Genomic DNA, 26,619 nt, shown 5'->3' on the forward strand with positions numbered 1-26,619 from the left:
ACATCAGAAAATAAGCTTATTTAATAGGTTTTGCTCATAAATGCATTAAAAAAGGGCTGCCAAATCATTCACCAGTCTGTGCCTGAATCAATATTCCACCATACAGGAAAGCCTGGTTTAAAATAATGTGCCATCACCGATATGCGTTGCACTTTCATGCAATCTTGCCTTTTATGAGTTGTCTTGAAAACGCGCACGCAACAATATTTCAAGAATGAATTATGCTTTTTGTGATTGTGAGTAAAAATATCCTGCATTAGAGAAACAAATACAGCGTACAAAATGCTTTCAGATGTTTTAGATCACACATTCACCCTGTCACACATTTCTCACCTTTAGTTCGGTTCATTTGGTCCGGACCAATAAAAAAAATATACTTTTTCAGTGGTGCCTGTATCGCGTGTTATGCTCGGCTCACAATTAAAATGTTTAAAAACTGGTGAGACACAGAGTTTGTTAACATTACTTACATTAGGTATAAAAAACCAACGTAATATTAGAGGATTAACAATAATTAATCTATTACCATAACTTGTTCGGAGCGGTTGTTCTTGGTAAATTCATATTCGTTCCGTAAATATATATTAATTATTGTTAATTTCAACATCTTGAAACATGAAAATGTACATTTAACTGCTACTAATGTTAAAGAATTTTGCTTTAGCATAGACTGGTAAATTTTTCCAAATCTAAAGGCTGAATTTCCCTTTTAAGAAGTTCAATTAGGGTCGGCGCCTTGAAGATACAGCCTGTAAATAAATTTGCGCGGTCGCACAATTAACAGGGAAACAAGCATTACTAAATTTTTGATTTTGAACAGTAGGCATTGAGGTATCAAGCCCTTTACTTTATTTATTATCAACATGAGGAATGTTCACTAGAGTAAAATAGACCTATATGCTTGTTTTTCTTATCAAGAACATGTAACACAAAAAACAAGATAACCATATATAACAGACTGTCAGTATAAACTGCGTTTTGTTTTTTCTTTTTGTATTATACCGTTGTGAAGAGGTTTAAATGGAGTTTTCATGTATTTTTCTATTTTTTCCTTTTTTTCAACATTAACTTCTCAAATATTCTAATATGATATTATTGAAAAATGCCCATCCCTAGGACGGAATATGGTCATCAGACAAATTTCTATGAGACATTCTATGAGTCTCTGCACCTCCTCAAAACTCCGCGAGCTGCCATGTAGCGCAAACTGTCAACAAACACTTGTCCTCACTCCATAATGCACTGCGCAGCTGACTACGACAACTGGTTTAGTTCACAAAAGTGCAGTACTTTTTGCATGTGGATCTGTTCGAGGTCGAATCACGTTCTCACCACAAACGAACCGCTCCAGGATTAGTTTGAAAGCGTACCGAGACCACCTTTTCAAGGAGGTCTCGGTACGCTGTTTTGGTCCGCTTTTGGTGCTCACTCGAGTGCAATTGCTGCATTCACACCTGCCCAAACGAACCGCACCAAGAAGAAAAATGATCTTGAGTGCGATTCAACCGTACTTAATGAGTCATGTGAGAAAGCACTCTTTCTCGTTTCTGTGTAGGACCAGATACATTTGCAGCTCACTCTTTCAACACAGTAGTGTAGTGCCTGAGACCGATCCGACACTCAATAACTGGTTATATTTCTTAAATATCACAACACCACCCCTCACCCAACCATCAAGCTTGTTGCCATGGGGTCAACCCCAAATCTGAAACTGACACCTTGGTGCAGGTCAAGATCTCTCGTGACCCAGATAGCAACCCACACCAAACCATTAAGATAAGCGTATTTTACGACAGAATGGAATGTAGGGAGATTAACTATCTTTATTCACTTTGGAGACAGACATACAATCCTTAATACATCTATATAGAAATGTACATATATTCATTTATAACCTTTCCATGTATTGATGATTCTGTCATGTCTGTGTGGCAGGGGAGGCATGGCCTAGCGAAGTCTGAAGAGAGAGAGACAGGAAACCGGCGGGAAATAAGTAGGTGAAAGGCCGATGGTAAACACCTGTCTCTGGTTACAGTGATTGGTTAGAAAAATACAAAAGCCAGCACAAGGGGAAGACAGAGAGAGAGAGTTTTTGAAAGGACACAAAGGCACGTAGAGGATGTATGCTGGGAAAGACAAAGAAAAAGACGAAAGAAACCGAATGTGCAAGGCGGCCATATTTAAATATTGTTTACATTTGATTTTGTTTTGTGTGACGAATAAAGAAAGAATCTGCTCAGCCATGCCGACCCAATCTCCTTCCTTGTATTGAACCTCACCACATTGGAGCCGAAACCCGGTAAGGTAGGAGAACGCCGCCGCCATGCAGAGCCCGCCAGCCTCGCCGTTTGCAGAAGCGATTCACTCGCTCGCAGGTCTCCATCAGTAGCAACACCAAGCCTTGCTGGGTCTGCAGGGAAACCAGTAGAAGAGGTTCCAGAGACTCTTCCAGGCCCAGTCGGATGACCGCAAGCTATTCTGGAGCTGGATTGCACAAGGGGGGCGAGCCGAGGGAGCACCAGTGGCCACCGTCCCTTAAACTCCCATACTGCTAAACAAGATGGGGCCCCAGGACGACCCGGAGGCCTTCATAGACCTCTTCAAGAGGTCCGCGGTGGTATCTGACTGGCCCCGCTGTCGGGGGAGGCGCAACTCGCGGCTCAACGGCTGCCAGTACAGAACCTCATAGACCTCCGACGTCGATGACCCAAGGTGTCCAGTTGGCGGAGGATCACATGGCGGCGTGCCATGGGGTCGGCGGATCTCAAACCTCTCTCCTCCCCTCTTCCCTTCCTCTATTCCCTTCTCCTAGGTCCCGGCCGGTGTGGGGTTACGACTGGCGGGGCGATGCCCTCCCATTTTTCTACACCTTCCTCTTTCGCCAATCCCTTGGCCTGTTGTCGGCCACTGGGGGGGGTTAAGGTAAGGTGTGTGCATAGGGAGGTGGTGAGTTATCCCTTAGTTTCCCTGACGATCAAATTTAGGGGGAGAAAGCATAATGTTAAGGTAGCTGTTAACTTACACCTCCAATATCCGCTAATTTTGGGGACAAATTGGCCAGAGTTTAGTACGTTGCTAGGGGATTTATGTGCGGGTGTCTCTTAAGAGTAAACATGAGCGAAGGGCGGCGGTGTCACAGCTTGGGGAGGCAGAGCCGGGACCATCGACGACAGTTTCAGGGGAACAGCACACGATTGAGAGAAAGATTGTCTTATCATGCAATGATTTTTCCCTGGATCAGTCTCAAGATGAGTTGCTTAAAAATGCATTTGAGCAGTTATGTACGATCGATGGACAGCCTCTCCAACCGGTACACCCGCTTACCTATCCATATTTTGCCATGATAAATACAGGTTGTATCGAGTGACCCAAGACACTCAGTCAAAGAAATATAGAACACAATTGGTCATCCCAAAGAGCCGCTGGGAAATGCTTTTTCACGCGGCTCATGCAAATCCGATGGCAGGACACTTAGGGAGAACCGCAACACTTAATCATTTAAAGGCCCGTTTTTTTGGCCAGTCATCCACAAGAATGTGTGCAGATGATGTGCCGCATGCCGTGAATGCCTGCTAGTAAACCCACCGGCCACCCCAAAAGCACCATTGTGCCCTCTCCTCTGATCCAGGTCCCCTACGAACGAATTGGTATGGACCTGATCAGGCCGTTAGAACGATCAGCACGAGGTCATCGTTTTGTATCTTTTTTCCAAAAAGTAACCATACGTTAAAACCTTGATCGGACAATTCGTACACAAAGACATCAAAAATTGGGATAAATCGCTGGAGCCCCTGTTTTTCGCCGTGCTCGAAGTCCCCAAAGCCTCCACAGGGCAAGGACCCCTCGTGGTTAAAAGGCGAGTGGGGGATCTCAATTATGAGGTGGTAAGACCAGACAGAAACGGGGCACCTCAAGTATATCGTATATATATCAAATAAATATATAGTTCACTGAGAGGATCGAGTCTCACGGCCAACCCGAAGAAGTGTGCAATTGTGCAGGTGGAGGTCAGGTTTCTGGGCTTCCACTTGGGTCATGGGCAGGTGCGTCCCCAAATTGACAATACAGCAGCTATTGCAACCTCCCCGAGGTCCAAGACCAAAAAGGAGGTGAGGCAATTCCTGGGGCTGGCAGGTTATTACAGGAGCTTTGTGCCAGACTATTCGACCCACACCAGCTCCCTGACTGACCTCACTAAAAAGGAGGCACCAGATTCCTTCCAGTGGTCAGAGCCATGCCAGCAGGCTTTACCCCAAGTTAAGGCTGCTCTGTGTGGCGGCCAGCTATTGCACGGTCCTGATTTCCTCTCCCCTTCTTTTACAGACAGACATATCGGACAGGGGGCTCGGAGCAGTCCTGTCCCAGTAGGTAGAGTGGGACGGGCGGACGGTACATCAGTCGCAAGCTCTCGAGGTGAGAGACGATGTACCGTACCATAGAATAGGAATTTTTGGCCTTTCCAAATCCGTTTATATTTTGTTCATATCTTGTGTATGTAACTAAAGTTATGGCTGATGTCGGCTGAAGCACTATGATTTTCAGGAACGGAATTCAAGGAAAAGTCACTTTACAGTGGTAAGAGACTTACTCTGATAACAATTTAGTAAAAAAATATTTCCTAGTATTGAAGTCTATAAAAATACTGTACAAAACCGTTGGGATAAAACGAAAGTAATGAAAATGGTGCAGCGCACACTTAAAAAACCAGAGCTCTCCCATTATCACTACACAAGAAAACTAACAAACATTACGGACAACAACTAATAAGCAGTGAAGCAAGTTTTACATTGTTTATTATGTGCATAGTGTCTGGACTTTTGTTCAACCCTTGTATGTTTTGCTATCGCGGTCCGGCTCGAGTGAGCAACGTAACGGGGATAACTCCTGGTGCTGCAGACTGCTCTGTCATCTCACGAAAACATGGTATAAAAACTTTTGCATGCCATAGTTTACACAGGATAGGAGGGTAATGTGCATTGATACTCCTTCATTCTTCATGTTATGTAGTTTACTTTGATAGGTGAACTGTCTTTCCCGCGTCCCAGCGTGACAACCGATGGGTTTTCCCAAATCGCATTACATATGTCTAGTCAGTGACAATGACAGGTGAAAACATGCAGGTCGCTTTGCGAGCTTATGACGCTGAAGGGGAAACGGGGATTCACAAATTGCCCTCATTTTAATCCGCCATAACGACAGTCTGCCTTCAAATATTTCCGTCACTGGTAAAAAAAATTGTCAATGACAGATCATTTTCGGTTAACGTGACCTCTGGTACACACACGTAAAGGAATATTTGGACCACGGCCAATCAGAGGGGGTCCGCCCTTCACTATCTCTGATTGTTTTAGACCACGATATGGGCCTAATGTGTGTCTGTTGTTAGATCACAGGGAGACATTCAGAGTTGCAGAGATTTTTTTTCTCCCTCGAACAGCTGGTCGCACCGGTGCAACCTCCGATTATTTTTAGTTGCATCATTGAAAAATAAACTCGCATTTGCGATCACATTGGTCACACTCTAAAGCCATGCCTGGGGCGGGAGTTCCCCCTTTGTTGGGACCATGCACCCCACCAATGGCTCCACTGCATGAAGGATACCAATGCGCGGATCACTCGTTGGTATCTGGCTCTACAACCCTTTCTGTTTCAGGTGATCCACAGACCGGGAACCCAGATGGTAGTAGCCGACTTTCTCTCCAGGAGGGGGGGGGGCTGCAGGCCAGATGAGACCCTGGCCTGAGTTGGGCAGGGGGATATTTCGCAGGGGAGGCATGGCCTAGTGAAGTTTGGAGAGAAAGAGGAAACCGACGGGAATAAGTAGGTCAAAGGCTGATTGTAAACACCTGTCTCTGGTTACAGTGATTGGCAAGAAGAATACAAAGCCAGCACGAGGGGAGGACAGAGAGAGAGAGATAAGCTGCATTTATGATTTCCTTAATGTTAATGTTTGTAATGTTGTGGTAACTCTTTCACATGCAAAACACCATGTTGGAAAACAAAGACAATTAACTTTCCCTCCAAAGGTCCCATCTCTTGATTGGGTCAGTCACGTCTGTAGGATGTGACATCCTTACAGTTTTAAAGAGACCACCAGAAGAGTCTCTTCAGTTCCCCTGGATTCGTTCATTCTATCTTCTTGCAGACTACGACAACACTTGAAATAACTAAACTACACTGACAAGAAACAAGAACTCTCCCACATATGAGACACAATGAACCAGCACAAAACAGCAAACACGAGGGCATTAAATACAGAACTAAATCGAGGAGGAGAGGTGCGGGCCATGAAATAATAACAAGAACTAATGAGGAAACAAGAGGGCAAGGAACAATGACGAGACCGGAGAGAGAGTATGTTGAGCCATAAGTGGCAAAATTGTCTCTCTCCACATAAAACAATGGGTTCTGTCATGATCCCGCCATTAGGCCAAGAGAAACATGACATGATGTGGCAGAATCATGACAGAAGCCCCTCTTTAAGGAGCAGCAACCTGATGCTCCTCAAGGCAAGAACAAGACATGACAGACTGTGACGTGACCAAAAAACAAGGTGACATGATGTTTACAATTACTATAAGGGGGGGAGCACAAGAGTCCAAGGGGGTCCAAACAAGGGAACATAAGGGCACGACTGGGGATGGTTGCCGGGTGACACACGGACTGGAATGTTGGCTGACACACGGACTGGATTGCTGGCTAACATACGGAATAGATTGCCATAATGGATTGCCAGCTGACATGCAGACTGGATTGCCGGCTGACATGCAGACTGGATTGCCGGCTGACACACGTACTGGATTTCCGGCTGACACAGGTACTGGATTGCCGGCTGACACACAGACGGGATTGTCAGATGAAACACGGACAGGATTGCTGGTTGACACATGGACAGGCTGCCGGCGGACAAGGACTGGATGCCGCGCTCTCTGGGGGGGTTATTTGGTGGCTGGACAGCAGCCCAAAGCCCGGAGGCCTCAACACTGGAGGGTTGAACAGAGTATGGCGAGCCATAAGTGCCAAAATTGTCTCTCTCCACATAAAACATGGGGTTCTTTCATGATCCCACCACCAGGCCAAGAGAAACATGACATGATGTGGCAGAATCATAACAAATTTCTTTCGTTTGATGTCCAAGATATGCAAGTAACATACTTCGTCTTATTAATGGATGCAAAGAGCATCCTTAATCCTTTTTAAAAAGGTGCTTTACAAGAAAGACACTGATGCTTTGTTCAGGCTATTGATCTTCTAAATATCATATACTGCCATAAATCCATGCTCTGTTCCTCTCTCTGCTTCAACTTCAACCTTCTTCCAATGCTAAACTGTATGTGTGTATGTTAGATTAGTATGTGTCTAGTTTATGTAATAAAGTCCTGTTTTATTTCACACTAGACACTTTTCACACACTGCTGTGTACATTTACATACATTTAGGCATTTGGCAGACGCTTTTATCCAAAGCGACTTACATTGCTTTATCCTACATTTTACATAGGTATTTGCAATCCCCTGGGATCGAACCCACAACCTTGCATTGTTAACACAACGCTCTTACCACTGAGCTACAGGAAAGCTATGTGTGTACACAATCTCACAAAAGACTCAGGAATATTTGTATGTTTACATGCTGATGCATTACAAATCCCCCTGCACTGTTCCCCAGCCAAGCTGCTTGACCCACAATGTTCTCTTGCACATGTACAGTATTCATCTGAACCATTTGTATAGTTTGTATTTTTTGTTTATTTATAGGTAAACATTTTTTAAACATAGTATATTTATTGTCAAACTATCAGTAGGATAGTTATGTATGCCTGTATATATGTAGTACCATGGTCCTGTGAGGCATGACATTTCGTTCCACTGTATGTCCCCACATGTAGCGGAATGACAATAAAGCTCTAACTGAACTGATTCTCGTGTCCTTGCGCTCCTGCCCGGCATGTCATCGAGACATTTACATCACATTTACATTTCGACATTTATTAGACGATTTCATCCAAAGCGACTTACAAAGAGTTTAAGAGCAATATGCGATATGTCAAACAGGAGCCATAATACATTAAGTGCCAATACAAAGTTACTGGTTTCAACTAAAGCTAGACCACTACCTGTTGAGATAAAGTTTTTTTATTTTATTTTATTTATTTGTCTGTCAAGTATTCACAGAAGAGATGGGTTTTAAGTAGTTTTTTAAATGTGTGAGAGATGTGGTTGAACGGACAGAGTCAGGAAGAATGTTCCACCAGGAAGGAGTTGTGAATGAGAACGAGGGGGAGAGCGATTTACTGCCCTTATGGGAAGGCAATGCAAGACGACGCTGGTTTGCTGAACGCAGGGATCTTGATGGGGTGTAGGAGTGCAGGAGAGTGTGGAAGTAAGCCGGTGCAGATCCAGTGATAATCCTGTAGGCAAGCATTAGTGACTTGAATCTGATACGGGCTGCAACCGGTAGCCAGTGAAGAGAGATGAAAAGTGGAGTCACGTGAGCCCTTTTGGGCTGTTGGAAGATGAGGCGTGCTGCTGCGTTCTGAACCAGCTGAAGTGGTTTGATAGCCTTTGCAGGAAGACCAGCACGGAGAGCATTGCAGTAGTCCAACCTTGAGATTACCAGGGCCTGGACAAGGAGTTGTGCCGCATGCTCAGTGAGATAGGGTCTGACCTTTCTAATGTTGAATAAGGCATATCGGCATGACCGTGATGTCTTTGCAATGTGATCATTGAAGGACAGCTGTTCATCAAATATGACTCCGAGGTTTTGTGGCTGTTTTGGAATGGGTGATTGTGGTATTGCCAAGATGGATGTTGAGATCGTGTTGGATCGTAGGGTATGCCGGAAACACGAGTAGTTCTGTCTTGGCAGAGTTCAGCTGGAGGTGATGCCCTCGAGGCAGGCTGTAATGCAAGCTGCTACAGTGGTATCGTCTGGGTGAAACGAGATGTAGATCTGGGTGTCGTCGGCATAACAGTGATACGAGAAGCCATGTGCCTGTATGATGGGTCCAAAGAATGTCGTGTAGATGGAAAAAAGCAGTGGTCCAAGCACCAACCCCTGAGGGAGCCCACTGATCATGTGGTGAGCATTGTGGTTGTTTTAAAGCCAGATTGCTTGTAATCCAGTAGTTTATACTGGAATAGGTAGGAAACTCGCCTTGTAGACATCTTTTACGGCAGTTTGCTTCGGCTAAATTCGTTCAACCTTCGTCAGCCAATCCGGTTCTACGAAAGAATTCGACGGACTCACCCGCTTGCTTTGAAACCATCAGGACTCTGAAAAACCCTTATAGAAACTATATTCTAAATAGCTGTGTTTAAGCTGTAACCCCTTTTAACTAAGGAGACTGTTCTCGATGGTTAATGCAGATGTGAATAGCTGTTTGTAATACTGCCACTCTTTGCTTTGTCTATTTCTTCCATTTCTTTACTTCTTTTATGTTTCTTGTTTTGTTTGTAAGCGTTTGTGATTTGTTAGTTAGTCGGTTTGTTTTCCCTTTAGTGTTGTCAATAAACCCGCATTTGTCTCCACGCACGAATTTTTTCTGTGTTTACTTATCACATATTAACGTCACTTAAACTGTTTGATTTCATTTTAATTTCTGAAGCGCTACTGCAATAAAGTAAGAGTGTTATGTTTCCAAGGCCAGGAAAGTAATATTTCTTAGAGTTGATATACGATCTGCTGATCACTCGCTGGACGCTGCATTTAGTTTGTCGCTATTATAAGGTCTACTGCGTCAGGTAAAGTGTGTAAAATTAGGTATGGTCAATCACCATTAATTATACGTATTTTACTGTGGCTAAACCCATAGTTTTGCCCGAAATACACTACATAATTGGTGGAGAATGCGCGGGCAGTTTTAAACATTGTTTGTGAGCAAAGCCCAGTACCAGTTCGATTGTGTTTACATTTGTGTGTAACGGTAATGCGCACTGAGCGAAACTTAAAACTTGCTCTTCTTATGAATGAATTGTGAAGTTACTGTGCCGAAACATACTCTGAGTTTCTATCCAGGAAGCCTCAGTCACTGTTAATGATGGTCGAGCTAACTGCTATTTCAAATTTGACCCTATAAAACGAAGAAATCTTTTATAGTGAGTCATGATATTGTTGACCGCCCTAATCTGAGTGAAGAAATCCTCTGTTAGCGCAAAGGAAATAAAGGAGCAGATGTCCTCCCTGTTTCATGTGCATGGACGAATTTTGTGTATTTTAGAATGATGTAAAAGCCATTGTTGCATTTTCCAATGACTGTTCAACTAAATATACACCGCTTGAACCATTAGCCTAGCTAGCTAATGCGTGCTTTTTGTTTTAGATGATGACCGTTAAAAGGGAAGTGTTTTAAAATCTTGATCAAGTTAATTGTACGACGGTGAATAAATCCCATTGTGTGTTGTTTTGTATGTTATTGTGTGTTTTAAACTCAGTGTTTGGGCAGTGAGGAGATCCTGCTGCACGCGTGCAGGTAGTGAACTGACGCATAGCTCAGATTCACCGAGATCGAATGTCACCATCTGTGACACCACCAAGCTGGCGATTTGATTTGAAGTTATATCAATCTGACGTCAAATTCTGTAACATAATTGTCTTGTAGACAAAGTTCGGAAAGTAATTTGTTGACTTGTGTTTTGACGTGTAATTTTGATGTAAACTCTTTTCAACAGCAATTGCCGCTTGAATGTTCAAATTAAAGTGATTGTAGTCTTGTGTAAACAAGAGACGTTAATCAGGTTGAAGTCGGAGGATAGTGTGTAAAAATATGTATGGTTAATCACCATTAATTATACGTATTTTACTGTGGTTAAACCCATAGTTTTCCCCGAAATACACTATAAGTGTGTAACAATACTCTTCAGTATTTTGTGTAAATGTGACGAAGAGTAACCAGACCGGTTAAACAAAGGTAAAACACCTGGGGAAACTAATTAACAAGAAAAACTACGAAGGACTACAAACATGGCACACAACAGTAAATAAAGTAAAAGTCCAAAATAACAGGGAAACACAGAACAGAATTGTGCCAGAGCCCCCAATAGTTAGTGGTTAGCATACCATATACAGTTGAAAGAAAAAGTATGTGAACCCTTTGGGCTAACTTGGATTTCTTCATAAATTGGTCATAAAATGTGTTCTGATCTTCATCTAAGTCACAACAATAGAGAAACACAGTCTGCTTAAACTAATACCGCGATGACATTATACGTTTTCATGTTTTTATTGAACACAACATGTAAACATTCACAGTGCAGGGTGGAAAAGTATGTGAAACCCTAGGCTAATGACTTCTCCAAGAGCTAATTGGAGCCAGGAGTCAGCCAACCTGGGGTCCAATAAATGTGATGAGATTGGATGTGTTGATTAAAGCTGGCCTGTCCAATAAAAACACACACCAGTTTTGAGTTTGCTGTCCTGAAGAAGCGTTGTCTGATGTGAACCATGCCTCGCACAAAAGAGCTCTCAGAAGACCTACGATCAAGAATTGTTGACTTACATAAAGCTGGAAAGGGCTACAAAAGTATATCTAAAAGCCTTGATGTCCATGTGTCCACGGTAAAACAGATTGTCTACAAATGGAGAAAGTTCAGCACTGTTGCTACACTCCCTAGGCGTGGTCGTCCTGTAAAGATGACTGCAAGAGCACAGCGCAGAATGCTCAATGAGGTGAAGAAGAATCCTAGAGTGTCAGATAAACACTTACAGAAATCTCTGGCACATGCTAACATTTTTGTTGACAAATCTACAATAAGGAAAACATTAAACAAGAATGGACTTCATGGGAGGACACCACGGAGGAAGCCACTGCTGTCCGAAAAAAAACATTGCAGCACGTTTGAAGTTTGCAAAAGAGCACCTGGATGTTCCACAGCACTACTGGCAAAACATTCTGTGGACAGATGAAACCAAAATTGAGTTGTTTGGAAAGAACACGCAACGCTATGTGTGGAGAACAAAAGGCACAGCACACAAACATCAAAACCTCATCCCAACTGTGAAATATGGTGGAGGGGGCATCATGGTTTGGGGCTGCTTTGCTGCCTCAGGCCCTGGACGGATTACTGTCATCGATGGAAAAATGAATTCCAAAGTTTATCAAGACATTTTGCAGGAAAACTTAAGACCATCTGTCCGCCAACTGAAGCTTAACAGAGGATGGACGATGCAACAGGACAACGACCCAAAGCATAGAAGTAAATCAACAACAGAATGGCTTCAACAGAAGAAAATATGCCTTCTGGAGTGGCCCAGTCAGAGTCCTGACCTCAACCCGATTGAGATGCTGTGGCATGACCTCAAGAGAGCTATTCACACCAGACATCCCAAGAATATTGCTGAACTGAAACACTTTTGTAAAGAGGAATGGTCCAAAATTTCTCCTGACCGTTGTGCAGGTCTGATCTGCAACTATAGGAAACGTTTGGTTGAGGTTATTGCTTCCATAGGAGGGTCAAGCATTTATTATACCCAAAGGTTCACATACTTTTTCCACCCTGCACTATGAATGTTTACATGTTGTGTTCAATAAAAACATGAAAACGTATAATGTTGTGCGGTATTAGTTTAAGCAGACTGTGTTTCTCTATTGTTGTGACTAAGATGAAGATCAGAACACATTTTATGACCAATTTATGAAGAAATCCAAGTAAGCCCAAAGGGTTCACATACTTTTTCTTTCAACTGTATACTTGAAGTCATTAAGTATTGCTTGTGTGTATTGCAATAAGAAGTGATTTAAACTTTTCTCTCTTTACAAAATCTTTACTTTCTGATTCCCACTCTCTTTCCTTAATTATTCTCAGACTCACTCTCGCTAATTTCAGGTGCATTCCTTCCTGAACATTGTTGCTCAGTTACTCATATAGTTTAACCAAACCTAATAAAATGTTAACTGCTTAACCAGAGAAGAATTATAATAGTTATTGGAGATTTTAAATAGAACATTGACCCTCAAGTACACACATGTAATGGCATAGGCATGGTAGCTGAACATGCAGCAGTTGTAGCCAATCTCGGAGTGATGCCCAACACTGACCTATATGGTTACATTTCAGTACCATTAATTTAATTATCCCCAGTACTAGATCACTTCCCTTTTTTTTACTGATTTCTTTTTTTCTCGACATGTGCTCCAGTATTATGACCCTGCTAAACAATCTAGATGATTTATAGGGCACAACTATTAATAAACCATTAATAAACATAATCGGAATACGGAAAGCTCTCCTCTCCCTTTCTCTCTACTTCATTTTCTTCACTATTCAAAGATCAAGCCTGTTACGAAACATCAGTATGTTTTGAGTTTTGATTAAATGATTAAACTTACATCATTGTTAAGTCTCTGGTTGGATAAAAATCTTGGCTTCCTGCCATAGGCAGTTAAGATAATAATAGTGTAAACACTTCACTAGCTACTGTACCTAGAGCAGTTCACCACACCTGGTAAAACCTAGCTGCACAATATACACCTAGCTTTACTTTTAAAACTTGTGTATGGTCTTGCAATAGTCTGTTGCCCTAACTCTCAGAACAAGTGTACCCCAATGTCTCAGAGGGAGGATCTAATGGCCTGGCAAGGTATGGTGATGGACGCCCTTCCACCTAGAACTGCTGAAGACCTCCCACACCAGAGACAGGTGCAACTGGACAAAGAGGGAAAAAGACAAATGAAACATTGCCCAAGCCAGAGTTATGACCACAAAGAGCTGACCTGCATCATCCTCTCTTTAACCCACAACCTCACAGACCTGAGAAAGGGATTAATGATCTAAAGCTGCAAGAAACACAATCCAAAAAAGAACTTAAGCATGCTCAAAGTCACATAGACCAACTGGAAGGCGAGGCCTAGACCACACAAAAGAAGTCTGGTAAAATGAAACAACAGGAGGAGGTTAACAGACTTCAGCTCTGACAGCTACTTAGCAAATAATACTGCTGGAAAAAGCAGCCAAAGAAGAGCTCATCAGGGTGCTGGAGGGTGCATGGGAGTTTGCCCATGTGTTTTGAGGATTTGGAGAAGGCATTTGACTGTCTCCCTCGCGGCATCTTGTGGAGGGTGCTCTGGGAGTATTGGATTCGGGACCCTTTGCTAAGGGCTATCCGGTCCCTGTACGACCGCAGCAGGAGTTTGGTTTGAATTGCCGGCAGTAAGTCAGACTTGTTCCCGGTGCTGGTTGGACTATAGCAGGGCTGCCCTTTGTCGCCGGTTCCGTTCATAATTTTTATGGACAGAATTTCTAGGCGCAGCCAGGGGCCGGAGGGCGTCGGGTTTGGGGACCACACAATTTCATCTCTGCTCTTTGCGGATGATGTCGTTGTGCTGGCCCCATCAGACCAGGACCTTCAGCATGCACTTGGACGGTTTGCGGCCGAGTGTGAAGCGGCTGGGATGAGAATCAGCACCTCCAAATCTAAGGCCATGGTTCTCAGTCGGAAAAGGGTGGCTTGCCCACTTCAGGTGGGTGGAGAGTCCCTGCCTCAAGTGGAGGAGTTCAAGTATCTGGGGGTCTTGTTCACGAGTGAGGGAAGGATGGAACGGGAGATTGACAGACGGATTGGTTCAGCTTCTGCAGTAATGCGGTCTCTGTACCGGTCTGTCGTGGTAAAGAAAGAGCTGAGCTGCAAGGCGAAGTGTCTAGGAGAGTCTGGGTATCCCTGCTTAGACTGCTGCCCCCGCGACCCGGCCCAGGATAAGCGGAAGAAAATGGATGGATGGATGGATGGATGTTTACAAAGATGCTGGAGAATATATTGCTTATAACTGAGATCAAAGCTCATGATAATTCTTACAAATGTGGTGAAGAATAATGATTAAATAATAAAGTTCCGAACTGAATCCCCTACAATACATTAGGGTTGGCGATCTGACTTTCTTATGTTGTGTTCAGACTAAACGCGAATGGCGCGTCAAGCGCGAGTGATAAATAGCTCCAGCGCTAGTTCTGCCAGGAAGACTCAATCCTGCATCACTCATTGCCAATCAACACCCAACCAATCACCTTCAAACATGAAACATAAATGATCGCCACTTACCCCTTCCTATGTCCGCAGTCGAAGCAACGTGATTCGCATGCTCGTCAGTAGGACGTTACACACACAAATTTACGTGTACACGGCTATTGCTAATTTCATGCTAAGCTACTCTGCCGCGATTCTTTCAGCTCATACAGCCACTTGCTTTCCGAAGACGTTTGGGATTCAGTTAAATCTGGTTGTTTAACACACTCGTCGTGTAAACCTCATACTGTGCACGGCAGGCGTTTCATCAACAACCGGTCGGAAGCTCCCTAGGCATCTCTGGAATTATATACAAGCTTCTGCGTTATATATTGCTTTACATGAAACAACTATGCAGCGTTCGTTCCTTAAAGCTATCACCAATTTCGTTCGATTCAAAGCATGCAAGACGCAATCGTCATGTATGAGTTTGTTACGCATTTAAACGCGCGTGCTGGTATGTTTGTTTAAATACAGCATAGATGCGATGACATCACAAATGTTCTGGCGCATATAGCGCACGTTTACATCGGAACAGCAGAGCAGCACAAGGAGACGTAAATCGTCACACGTGCTTTACCAACTAATACAGGAAACAGGTAAAGTATTTTGCTTCTGTTGCTTTCCCTTGCTGGCGGCCGTCAGCTAATGGCCAGCATGGTGATCGTGACAGTCGATCAGTCCGCAACTTCTCTTCCAATGGCATATTGTCTTGGCCTTGTCATCATAGCACGTTGGAAAATGCTTCCATGCATTAAACCATGGTTTTTAATATGACGGCAGATTAATAGCAAGATACGGGATAACTACGTTTACTTCAGTTTACTTCAACTCTCCCGTACGAATCATATGCCGGATTTCTAAAGCCGAGCATATTACTCCCACTTTTAAAAACTTGCACCGGGTCCGGTGAAATCTCGAATCAAATTGAAAAGTCTCCTGTATACAAGCGTTAAACAGCCACGCCTCCTCCCTACTAGAACTCCTTCAATCCCAAACTCCCACTTGCACTCTCAGATCATCTTCTGCATCTAATCTTACTTTTCCTCTAACATGTACAGCATGGATTCTCGAGCTCCAGTCACGCAGCTCCCCACCTTTGGAACTCAATACCGCAGGAGGTGAAGTAAAACAATTTAAGGTTGTAAATCTCGTTCTAAACATATTTTAGGCTGGCTTTTCCGTGATTTTATTTGATGCTTATCCCACGTTTATACCTAGCTCGATCATTGTTTTTATTTGATGACTGTTGTGACTATTTGCTTTACGGTCCCAAGTGTCAGTAAGGCGCCTGTAAATTAAATTTTGCAGTATTTTCAAGGTTCAAGTCGAGCGGTCAGTGATCAGATTCTGTGGTTGCCTTTTCCAGAAATCCTGTTTGCGCAGCGCGCATTTTCACAGTTAAACGAATATATATATATTTGTCGCAGGAGCAAAGAATGGTTATAGCAGTTGTGCAATTGCGTTCGTTGCTCCGTCTGTTTTAGTCTCGTTTGCGTTATTTGGTAATTCAGTAGTTCGTTTTTCAATCGTTGCGAAGATAGAGATAAGTTAAAGGAGTGATGTGACACAGCCAGAACGAACGTATCGTTGTTTCAATGTAATACAAATTGTATACATGATTCGATGTCAAGGTGCCGTAATTCCACATACCATGTCGCCTAGGTAACTAAACAGCTAGGCCAGAAATAGAAGTGCCCTGGCTCTAGACACAGGCTATATGAACTCCACGCAGCCGGAATGAGTTTCAATCACAATAGGAACCTAAGTGAACGAGTGGCGTGCCGTGCCATTAATCGGATCATACACAAAGAAACAGAAGGACAAGCACACTCTTCACAACAAGCTGCTTCGTCTAAAGCTTTTAATAAAAAAAATAAAAAAACGTATCGTACTCGCGAGACCACGCAACACAACGAGAGGGATTCAACCTACTACGCCAATGGGGCTGTCTGGTGCAAATGATATTAACACGCCTCTCGTTTTAGGTCAGTCAACAACAAGATCCTCACGTTTGTCCAAAATGGATCGAGGAAGCTTCAAGATCCATCATGATTCTCTTCCAGATGGCAGGAGTTGGTACTCGCTAAAAATGGGAAGTCCGGAATCTGTACCGATATTGCTTCTCATTATAGCCTGTCACATAAAGCCTGTATGGTCTCACATTATTTTATTCCATCGATTTTCATGGCTTATTCGCAGTCAAGAGTCAATCGTCTTTTGTGGAAAGAAAGTTCCAAACCAGGCCATGATCCAGTAACGATTAAGACTTTCAAGAGCTGATTACGAACCTTAAACATTAAGGGCATTCCACGTATGACGTCGTATACCAACAGCCTTATTTCAAGAATCATGATGAACTTAAGTATATTTAACCCCATCTATACACTCGTAACCTAAGGCTAAGTACTCATGACAGGATTTCAGTACGACATTCTCGTCGAAATTCCTTGATGGAATTAATTCACACATCTGGTTAATACCCTCTGAGTTTGGAAAAATGAAAGCATAAGTTAACCTTGAAGGCTCAGCAAACTCAAGTCACAATATACATTTTCATGGATACACCGATGGTGTTGTATAGTTGCCACATATACACTGCAAAACACTCTTCTACTTAAGCATCACGGTAATATGAAGCTTCACAACGATCCGGTGAGTTTATGTTCATCTCCTCTTAAGTATTTCGTGCATCAACTGGTGGTGGTGGCGTCCAGTTTTCTCATTCATTATTATTTGATACGTTCATTATCAGTCATAAAGTTTTTTTTTCCGGGTATCATGGTCCCATCTTCACGTCATGGCCATCCAGGCATCTGTCTATCGTCCCGGCCCACAACTTCACTGACGCTATATTTCAAGATGGTCGCATTATTCTTTCCCACTCTTATATTTTACTTAACAGAGCACCTGCCACGTAAGCTTGATTAAGAACAAGCGATCTATCACCTCTCCTATACCACACAATACTTCGGGATCGGAGCAGCTACGAAGCTGCAGAGTGAGGATTTCAACAAAGCTGGTGTGCAGATGTTTGTCGTCTGCATTTAAACCCTACATAAGACCTGACTCCAAAATCACCATGGAAGCCCAACAAGCTCTTTCAAGTCAAGACCAAGGATCAGAGCAGCCACAACCTGGGCTGAACGCGGAATTCCAATGGAAAACATCACAACAGCTCAACAAGCCCTATCCCGCCAAGATCCAGGCGTCATCTCGATTTGCACCCCTTCTGTATACCGACACTCCTTCAGGATCGGAACAGGCACTACCGCAGTCGAACGCGGAAGTCCAAGGGAAACATTAAACGGACAGGTAGATGGTTATCCTATGCTTATGAGTCTTAATAAGACTGGACTCCTCTACCATCACGGCAGCTCAACGAGCCCTATCCGTCTAAGATTCAGGTAAATCTTGCAAATACTGGTGGTGGTGTGTTATGGCCTACCAAGGCCTGTTCAGTGTTGTGGCCCAGCGGGCCTCGTCTCAGTGTTGTGCCCTATCAGGGCTGCGTTTCAATGTTGTGGCCTATCGGGGCCTTGTCAGTGTTGTGGCCTATCGGTGCCTTCTGTCACTGGGGCCTCTCGTCGGCCTTGTCAGTGGTTGTGGCCTATCGGGGCCTTGTCAAAAGAAGGGCTGTACGGGCCTCATCAATGTTGTGGCTATTGGGGCCTCGTCAGTGTTGTGGCTCAGCGGGCCTCGTCTCAGTGTTGTGCCCTATCAGGGCTGCGTTTCAATGTTGTGGCCTATCGGGGCCTTGTCAGTGTTGTGGCCTATCGGGGCCTTCTGTCACTGGGGCCTCTCTTGTCAGTGGTTGTGGCCTCAATCCACTTTTAACGGAATCGCAAGGATCATGATCTTGTCTGGCGTCTACAACAAGAGGTGTGTTCGACATCATTCAGCTCTGCCCAGACCCATTGGCTTAGGACATTGAAGCACTGCAAGAGCGGAGAGCTCTGTATGCTTTCAAATCACTCTGGCCTTGCTGCATATGAGGTGTGATAAGTGCAATTTTTTCCTACTCTCTAAGCAAACTTACGTGAGAACAAACGTGTATACGCTCGCATGCCGTCTGGCTAAAATCCCATTGTATTCAGGTGTCAGACGTAAGATATGAGACGTCAGACGTAACGGTCACGTGTCGGTGCTGCGCGCGAAATCAAGCGGACGTCGAGGCGGACGTAGCTTTGAAAGCTTTTTTATTTCAATGCGTGTGACAAACGTCTGGACAAACGTACGTCTGGATAAACGTACGTGTGGACAAATGTGGTAATTAAAAAAGCAGGTTGTTTTTAAATCATTTATGCATAACGAAATACTATTTGAAAATTTCTGTATACATATTTTGTGGATTGTAGAACAGTGTACACAGTATTTGTAGTGAGGGCATAAATACATGTATTTGTGTATATAAGTGTTCCAGGTGTTACTTGGTGAACTTTTATGAGTGTGTTAAGGCGATCACTAATTGCTGATAATTGATCATAGATACGTTTAAACTAGTCAGAGCCTGATTTTAACTTGCATGTTAAGTGTACTGTTCAATGGTTTTCTTAACGCTGCCTCCCGTTTGTTCTGTTTCTTCTACATGTCTCCTCAAATCATCTGATGCTGACCAGCTCATTAATGGGGATTATAATTAATAGGGACTTTAAACTGATGTGAACCCCTGTTTTATAGGCCTAGCGTAGCAGCACAAGAAACATATTGTCTGGAATAAACATGCAGGGCAATGTTACACATTGTTTTAAACTGTGGTGTGAATGTGTAATGTCCTAAAAACAAACAAGAAACATTGTCTCTGTCTTGTCATGTAGTCCAGTGTTTCCTAACCCGGTTCTGTAGGCACAACAACACTCCCTTTTTGATATCTCCCTCATATGGTTGCTTTATGTCTTGAAAAGGTGACGGATTTATAAAGATGTTTTGTAGTATTTGGTGTGCCTTCAAGAACAGCTCTTAGAAATATTGACGTTGCCTTTTTATTGGTAAAATACAGAAACTGAAAATGTGTACAAATAAGGAATACAATCATGATTTAAAGCGCAAAGTGAGTTTACTGTATGTAAAATTCCTATCATCTTACATCAAGTAAACTACCTTTGGTCAACCAATCAATCATCATCAGTCATTGCATAGGACTGAAATACAATTTCAGAGAACACACACAGAGGTGTTACAATACGACACAGACGCACTACAATATGATAACCACATACACATCAGACACATAAGCTCATCACAATCCATGTAGGAACATGAATGATGCAGTTAAGACATTAAATTTCAGGTTCGAGGTACAAAAATGATTGCCCAGTCCATAAGGATTAACATGAATGAATAGTGTTTTGATTGACCTGTATAGCCTTGCTGAGGGTAGGAGGGAAAACAGATTATGACCAGGATGAGAAGAGTCCTCATCAATGTATATTGCTCTGGAGGTACAGAGTGTTTGCAATGTCCTTTAATGAGGGGCGCGGGCGACCAGTGAGGTTCTGTGCAGTGTTTATGACCCTCTGTAGAGCTTTTTTGTCAGCTCCTGAGCACCCACCATACAACACCGTAGGGCAGTATGTTAAAACACTCTCCATGACAGTGTGTTGGCCTTCTGAAGGTGTAGTGTATGTGTGAAATGTTTGTGTATGATTTTGCATGAAAATTCTGCCATCATTTACTCACCTTCTTGTCATGTCAAACCTTAATGACTTTCTTCTGCAGAAACCAAAAGAAGATATTTTGAAGACAGTTGGTTACTGAACAGCACTGGACCCCATTTCAATTAAATTTTATGGACACAAAACCGATGCAATGGAATAGAGGCCAGTTTACAATATTCTTCAAAATATCTTTCTCTGCGTTCACTAGAACAAAAGTATTTATACAGGTATGAAATTACATGAGGGTGAGTAAATATTTACTATAACGGTACACACTGAGGACAGACAAGATGACAACCTTGATTAGTGCAAATCCAGTTTATGGTATTCAATTGTGCAAACAATAAACATCCAATGGAACAGAATCAGAATACGTCCACAAAAACAGAATTGCAGGGTAACATATATTTATTGCCAGAGTCCAAGGGACTCAAGTTTACAATTACTTAGTTATTAAGGGACACAAGAGAACAGTCAATGAGGAGTGATTGTGTGAAAAGGAATGTCCTGAGAAATAAAGGGAAAACAAGACTAGGGACTAACGGGAGTGACACAGTACTAGGTAGTACTATGATGTCCTGGAGACACCGGGAATCCACGGTGGTGCCGGTAGCTCGGGAGGCCAGGAAGTTGCCGGCCGCACCGGAAGCCTCATGTCCGTACCGGCTATCTCGTCCCTATACTGCCCCTCCAATAAATATTTGGTGCAAGTCCAGGGGCTCTTGGCATGCTTTGGGACTGGGCACTGGGGAAACTTGGGGACTAAGCATTGGGGAGAACAAGACTAGGGACCAACAGGAGTGTTACAATGACAGAGTTTTAAATTTTGGTTGAACTATCACTTGTCTGTGAAACCGGGCATACACTATAAGTATTTGTATGTCTTTAATGACCCTTGAACCACAAGGACTATAGACAAAATTATATTTCTTCTGAATCATGAACCAAGTCATTACATTTATTTCATTTAGGTATGAATTTCTTCCATTTACGTGGATATTTTTTGATATTACAGTCAGCAGTTAGTCATTTTGTAACATCTAAAGATATGTAATCTGAGTGGCTTTCCATTATGAGAACAACGACAGTCATGTGTATGTGATAAATATAATAAAATATTATCATTTATAAAATATTTAAAAATAAATATACAATAAAATATTTTTTACATTTAAAAAAAATATAAAAAGGATGGCAACTTAGTGAGATAATGAGGCCCTAAATCTACCCTTATGAATAAAAGTGAATTTTAAGTCTTAAATCAATTTTATTGAAAACAAATGCCATTATGATCTTTAAAGTAGTAAAAACACATTAGTGCTTTTACGGCTAGTGGCAGACTTGAACTCCGATCTCCCATGCGCCACAACTAAGACTTAATGTCTTACACCTCTTGAGTAACTGTGTAACACTGAACGGTTCTGACTGTCTTTGTTTTTCCAACAAAGCGGGATATGTGTATTGAGTGTAAATAGACACGTCGTACATTTAACTGCGTTTGCTAACTGATTGTATTACACGATTTCTGTTCACAATCATCTGCTTGCTGCAAGATTTATTTGACCTTTTCCTAACCATCTGCGTTGAGTAATATAACTGTGTTTCTGCATTCTAGTATTCGAGTCCTACTATATAAGCATTATTATTGGATATTTTTTTGTGGTAACAGGCAGAAAGTTACTTCAGACCACACAGCGCAGACATCGCGTTACTTCTCATGCGTTAGGCGAGGCGACGATAGTCAAACGCTCCTTATCACACGTCATTGGTCACGACTTTTTGACACGGCAAAGTGCGCGACGATCGACACGACTGATTGCTTTGTTTGCAATGCAGATGCACAAATCACACCTCATAGCTGCAAGGTATGCAATGCTTGATGATTTTCGTACGTGTCTGCCTTGAATGTTTCCATGTGTGACGTATTTGTAAACAAATCAGTAAGTTAGTGGCATGGCAGAAGACAAGTTGGTGCCAAGAAAGGACTCTAGTACCCGTGCAAAGAAAAAAATACCAGAGTATTACACGTTTGATACAGTTTTGCAAGTGCATAAGACAGAGCAGTTTGTTTTTTGTGAAATATGTTTGTCCTTGTTTGTGTGTGTCGTTAATCGATGGTGCACCACTAATTTACTTAGTTTTTGTCTTTTTTTGCGATTGGAACTCGTTTCCTGGCTGCATTGAGTTCATATAGCTTATATCTAGAGCCATATGATTTTCATGATGCGGACATGGAATCCTGCTATTTAAATCTTTCTCCTGTTATAGTATTTGATATAGCAATTTGTGGTTTTGTTATTGTCAATTGATAAACTGTTTTATACTTTAATATTTAATATAGTAAGATTATCTAGGAATTTTACTAAAGTTTACAATAGGCCTGGTAAATACTATAGTTAACTACAGTATTTTTATGTGGAAAATATATATTACTATTGTATAGTAAAAGATGGACAACACAGAACAATAAAAAATGGTTAAACTAAAAATGATATAGCCCTAATGGATCCATTTGTATATAATATTAATGTCCTTTGTCATTAACCAGTCTATATATGTGATGACATGGATTTATGTTTTTAAAAGATGATAACATAATTTTTATACTAGTGCAACCTGTACAACTGTTTATCCAGTGCTACAAAACTTTAAACCTTTAAACTTTAAAGTTATATTTTCAATTCAGACCGTGGATTGAGATTCTTTGTTACGAATATCGTGATATGCTTTTTAGGTAAGATAGCCCAGCCCTATACTACATGAACTATTTAGCTATTTTGTTATTCTCACTGGACACACATTTATCCAGTTTATTTGTTAACTGGTGTGTACATAAGCTAATGGCTGAACAGCAGGGCACTGATGTGTTATTTTCAGCAAAATTGGCAGTCTCTATCAGTGTGCTAAAACAAGGAAGTTACACTTTATAACAATAGTGAACTACTCTAAATTTAAAACTACAAACAAAAATCATACAACATACACTGGAGCAATTAGAGATGCAATCTATTTTTAAATATAAAGATGATCATTCTTTTTTTTACTTATCAGATCAGTATCCATGTGGCACAAGAAATACTTTGTGTGGTTGTTGAGCTCTTCTTGTATAAAAAGGGTACAACTTTCTCATACACACAACTACAAGCTAGTTAAGAATTAATACAAAAATGAGTAGATGATGTGTTTCAAAACATATGTAATTATAAGTTTATTATGTCTCACATTTTTATTCAAAAACATGTTCAGGGGAGCTACACATTTTTTATTAATGTGTGTTCCCTGGGATCAAATAAAAATGAATTCATACTGTGTATCTTTAATAATACTTAGAGGGTTCTTACCTCTGCAATGAAGACAACGATGACTGAGTCCTCTTTCTCAGTTGGACTTAACTCTGACATCAGTGAATTCAGTGTATCTGCCAGGTAGGAATGCACCTCCCTCTTTACACTGGGCACCCCCATCACTATTGACACTGGAGATAAAAAGTCACTCACTGATCACTTCTAAAATAGTAGATTACCATTGTGTGTAAATTAATGTTAAATTATGCTGTGCTGCAGACATGCACAACATGTAGCATGGAAGTTCTTTTTGGTTTTACTTTTGCATTTATGAGAGCTCAGTATGAATTGATGCTGTATAGAAACCAGCAGCCTTGCTGGGCATGTGAAAGAGTAGAGTACCTCCTTAACAGTGGGTGCAGAGCTGTGTTGGACAGCACTCTAGAGAACTGTCCACTCAGACAGGATAGAGACCTAGACACCGCCAGGCCTAGAGCCAGAACAGGAATATGTGAGATTGCCCACAACTTTTTTTTAGCAAGAAAGAAGTGTTGGGCGATATACTAAAAATTTTATATTACTGAGACGATTGTGATGAAGATACAAAATTGCAGAATACTGTGAATATTAATTTAGCACATAAAATGTTTCCGATTTGCTGGGTTATTTACACCTAAAGGTTTTCAATATAAACTTTGGTTACCTAAACAAATTAATTTATTAATGTTACATACACTAACTGATAAAAAAGCTTTACAATGCCATAAAACCTTTTTGTCTAAATGGTTCCATAAAAAATCCTTTAACATTCAAAGATTGATTAACACGAAACCGCACAGGTTTGTGTCAAAATCCCCCTGAGGGCAGTTTATTAAAGAGCGCAGTTGGGGAAAATGGTGCAAAATAATCCCTCTGGGGTTTCCTGGTGCAATCCTGTGTGTTCAAGTGTGGGGAAGTTGTGTCTGTTCCTCCGCCGGTCGTCTTGTTCTCTCCGCCTGCTCAAAAGACAGATATGAATAAGAAGCAGTCATTCGGTTAGAATGTGGTATGGAAGTCTGTCATCTCGTTCCTCTCTCCCTCCTTTATAGTGCCGGGAACGAGCTACAGGTGCTGATGACCGGCAGCTGTGAGTGCGTGATTGCGTGTTACCCTGACGACGCTGATTAGGACCTGGGGACCTCGTCACATTCCCCCCCAAGCATCGTCCTGGTACCGCATGTTTACCTGTCCGTGAGTGGCGTCGTCGTCGGGGAGGTGGAGGGGAAATCCCTGACGGGCGCCCTCCGGAACCTGGTAAGGTCGCGGCTTCACCATGATTGCGGGAGTGTCCTGGGCTTCATGGTGGGCGGCGTTTGTCTGCCGGAGCTTTTCGTGGTAACCGCCTCGAAGCTGTCACCGGGGTTGTCTAAAGGGGCGGGGCCTTGGTGCCACCGCGCTAGTGGCCACGGGCAGACTCCGGTCGCGGACCCTCCAGGTCCCATCCATTGTGTGCAAAGGACACCTCGGTGCCGGTCAGAGGGATGGAAGAATAGGGAGGAGGTCGGCAGGGTATGGTCTGTTGGCCAACTGAGCAACCGTGGAACAGCAAATTGACATCGTCTTCTAGCCTTAACCCCTTCTCTGCGCGGCACCGTGAAACAGACTGTTGGGTACCACGGGATGCGGGAGAGGATGCATGGGGTGCTGGCGAAGTTCCTCGTCTAATAGGTTTGCGTCTCCATTGTGGGTCTTTTGGCCGACCATACTCTAATCGTTCTCTCACCCAGGGGACTCTTGTGGTCGCCTGGAGACACAGGTTAGAGGAGTCATGAGAGGCTTGGAGACCGTACCTACCCTCTCACGTGCTCCCCGTGGTACTCGCTACGAGGCAGGCATCTTTGGGCTTCTACGGACGCCTTTTTTTTATCATCCGCGGCTCCCCCCTCCACTTGGCAGTCAGGTCATGGCCAACAGCCGGTTGAACGCCGGCCAGTCTCTTCCAAGGAGTACCGGCGCTAGCAAGTCAGGAGCGATGCCAATGTCTAATGACCAGGAGCCGGGCCATGCTGCGATGGTGACTCTACGGGCTGGAACCCTGCGGACGTCTCCATATACGCACCCGAGGGGTATTGACATTTTCCCTCTCGGCCTGGTTCGAGCCACCGTGGGGGTGACGAGGGTCACCGTACTGCCGGAGTCCAGCATCGCTTGAACCGGCTGTCCAGCTCAGCCAGCTGGCGAATCTTCTCCTCCATGCTCCAGATATCGGCGGGAAGAGAGAGAGAGAGAGCACGGTTCCCTGTGTGCAGAGGTAAGTGAAACACCAGAAAAAAAACAGGGTAAAAGGTTTGTGTCAAAAACCCCCGGAGGCAGTTTATTAAAAAGTGCTGTTGGAAAAAATGGTGCAAAATAATCTCTCTGGGGTTTCCGGGTGCAATCCTGTGTGTCCAAGTGTGGGGAAGTGGTGTCTGTTCCTCTGCCGGTCGTCTTGTTCTCTCCGCCAGCTCAAAAGACCGATATGAATAAGAAGCAGTCATTCGGTTAGCATGTGGTATGGAAGTCTGTCATCTCATTCCTCTCTCCCGCCTTTATAGTGCCGGGAACGAGCTACAGGTGCTGACGACCGGCAGCTGTGAGTGCGTGATTGCGTGTTACCCTGACAACGCTGATTAGGACCGGGGCGCCTCGTCACAGCAAATAAT

At 43.0% G+C, this 26,619-nt stretch overlaps 1 protein-coding gene across 1 annotated transcript in view; it reads right to left on the minus strand.

The window, feature by feature from the left end:
* The window catches only part of mgat4b (alpha-1,3-mannosyl-glycoprotein 4-beta-N-acetylglucosaminyltransferase B), a 268,079-nt gene that overhangs the window by 120,135 nt on the left and 121,325 nt on the right, over positions 1 to 26,619 (minus strand). Inside the window, exon 4 of the mRNA XM_056769376.1 lies at positions 23,996 to 24,129. Within this exon, the coding sequence (XP_056625354.1) occupies positions 23,996 to 24,129 (134 nt within the window). The remainder of the gene's footprint in view (positions 1 to 23,995; positions 24,130 to 26,619) is intronic.

Source organism: Triplophysa dalaica, chromosome 16 (assembly GCF_015846415.1).
Source record: "Triplophysa dalaica isolate WHDGS20190420 chromosome 16, ASM1584641v1, whole genome shotgun sequence".
NCBI classification, from domain to species: domain Eukaryota; kingdom Metazoa; phylum Chordata; class Actinopteri; order Cypriniformes; family Nemacheilidae; genus Triplophysa; species Triplophysa dalaica.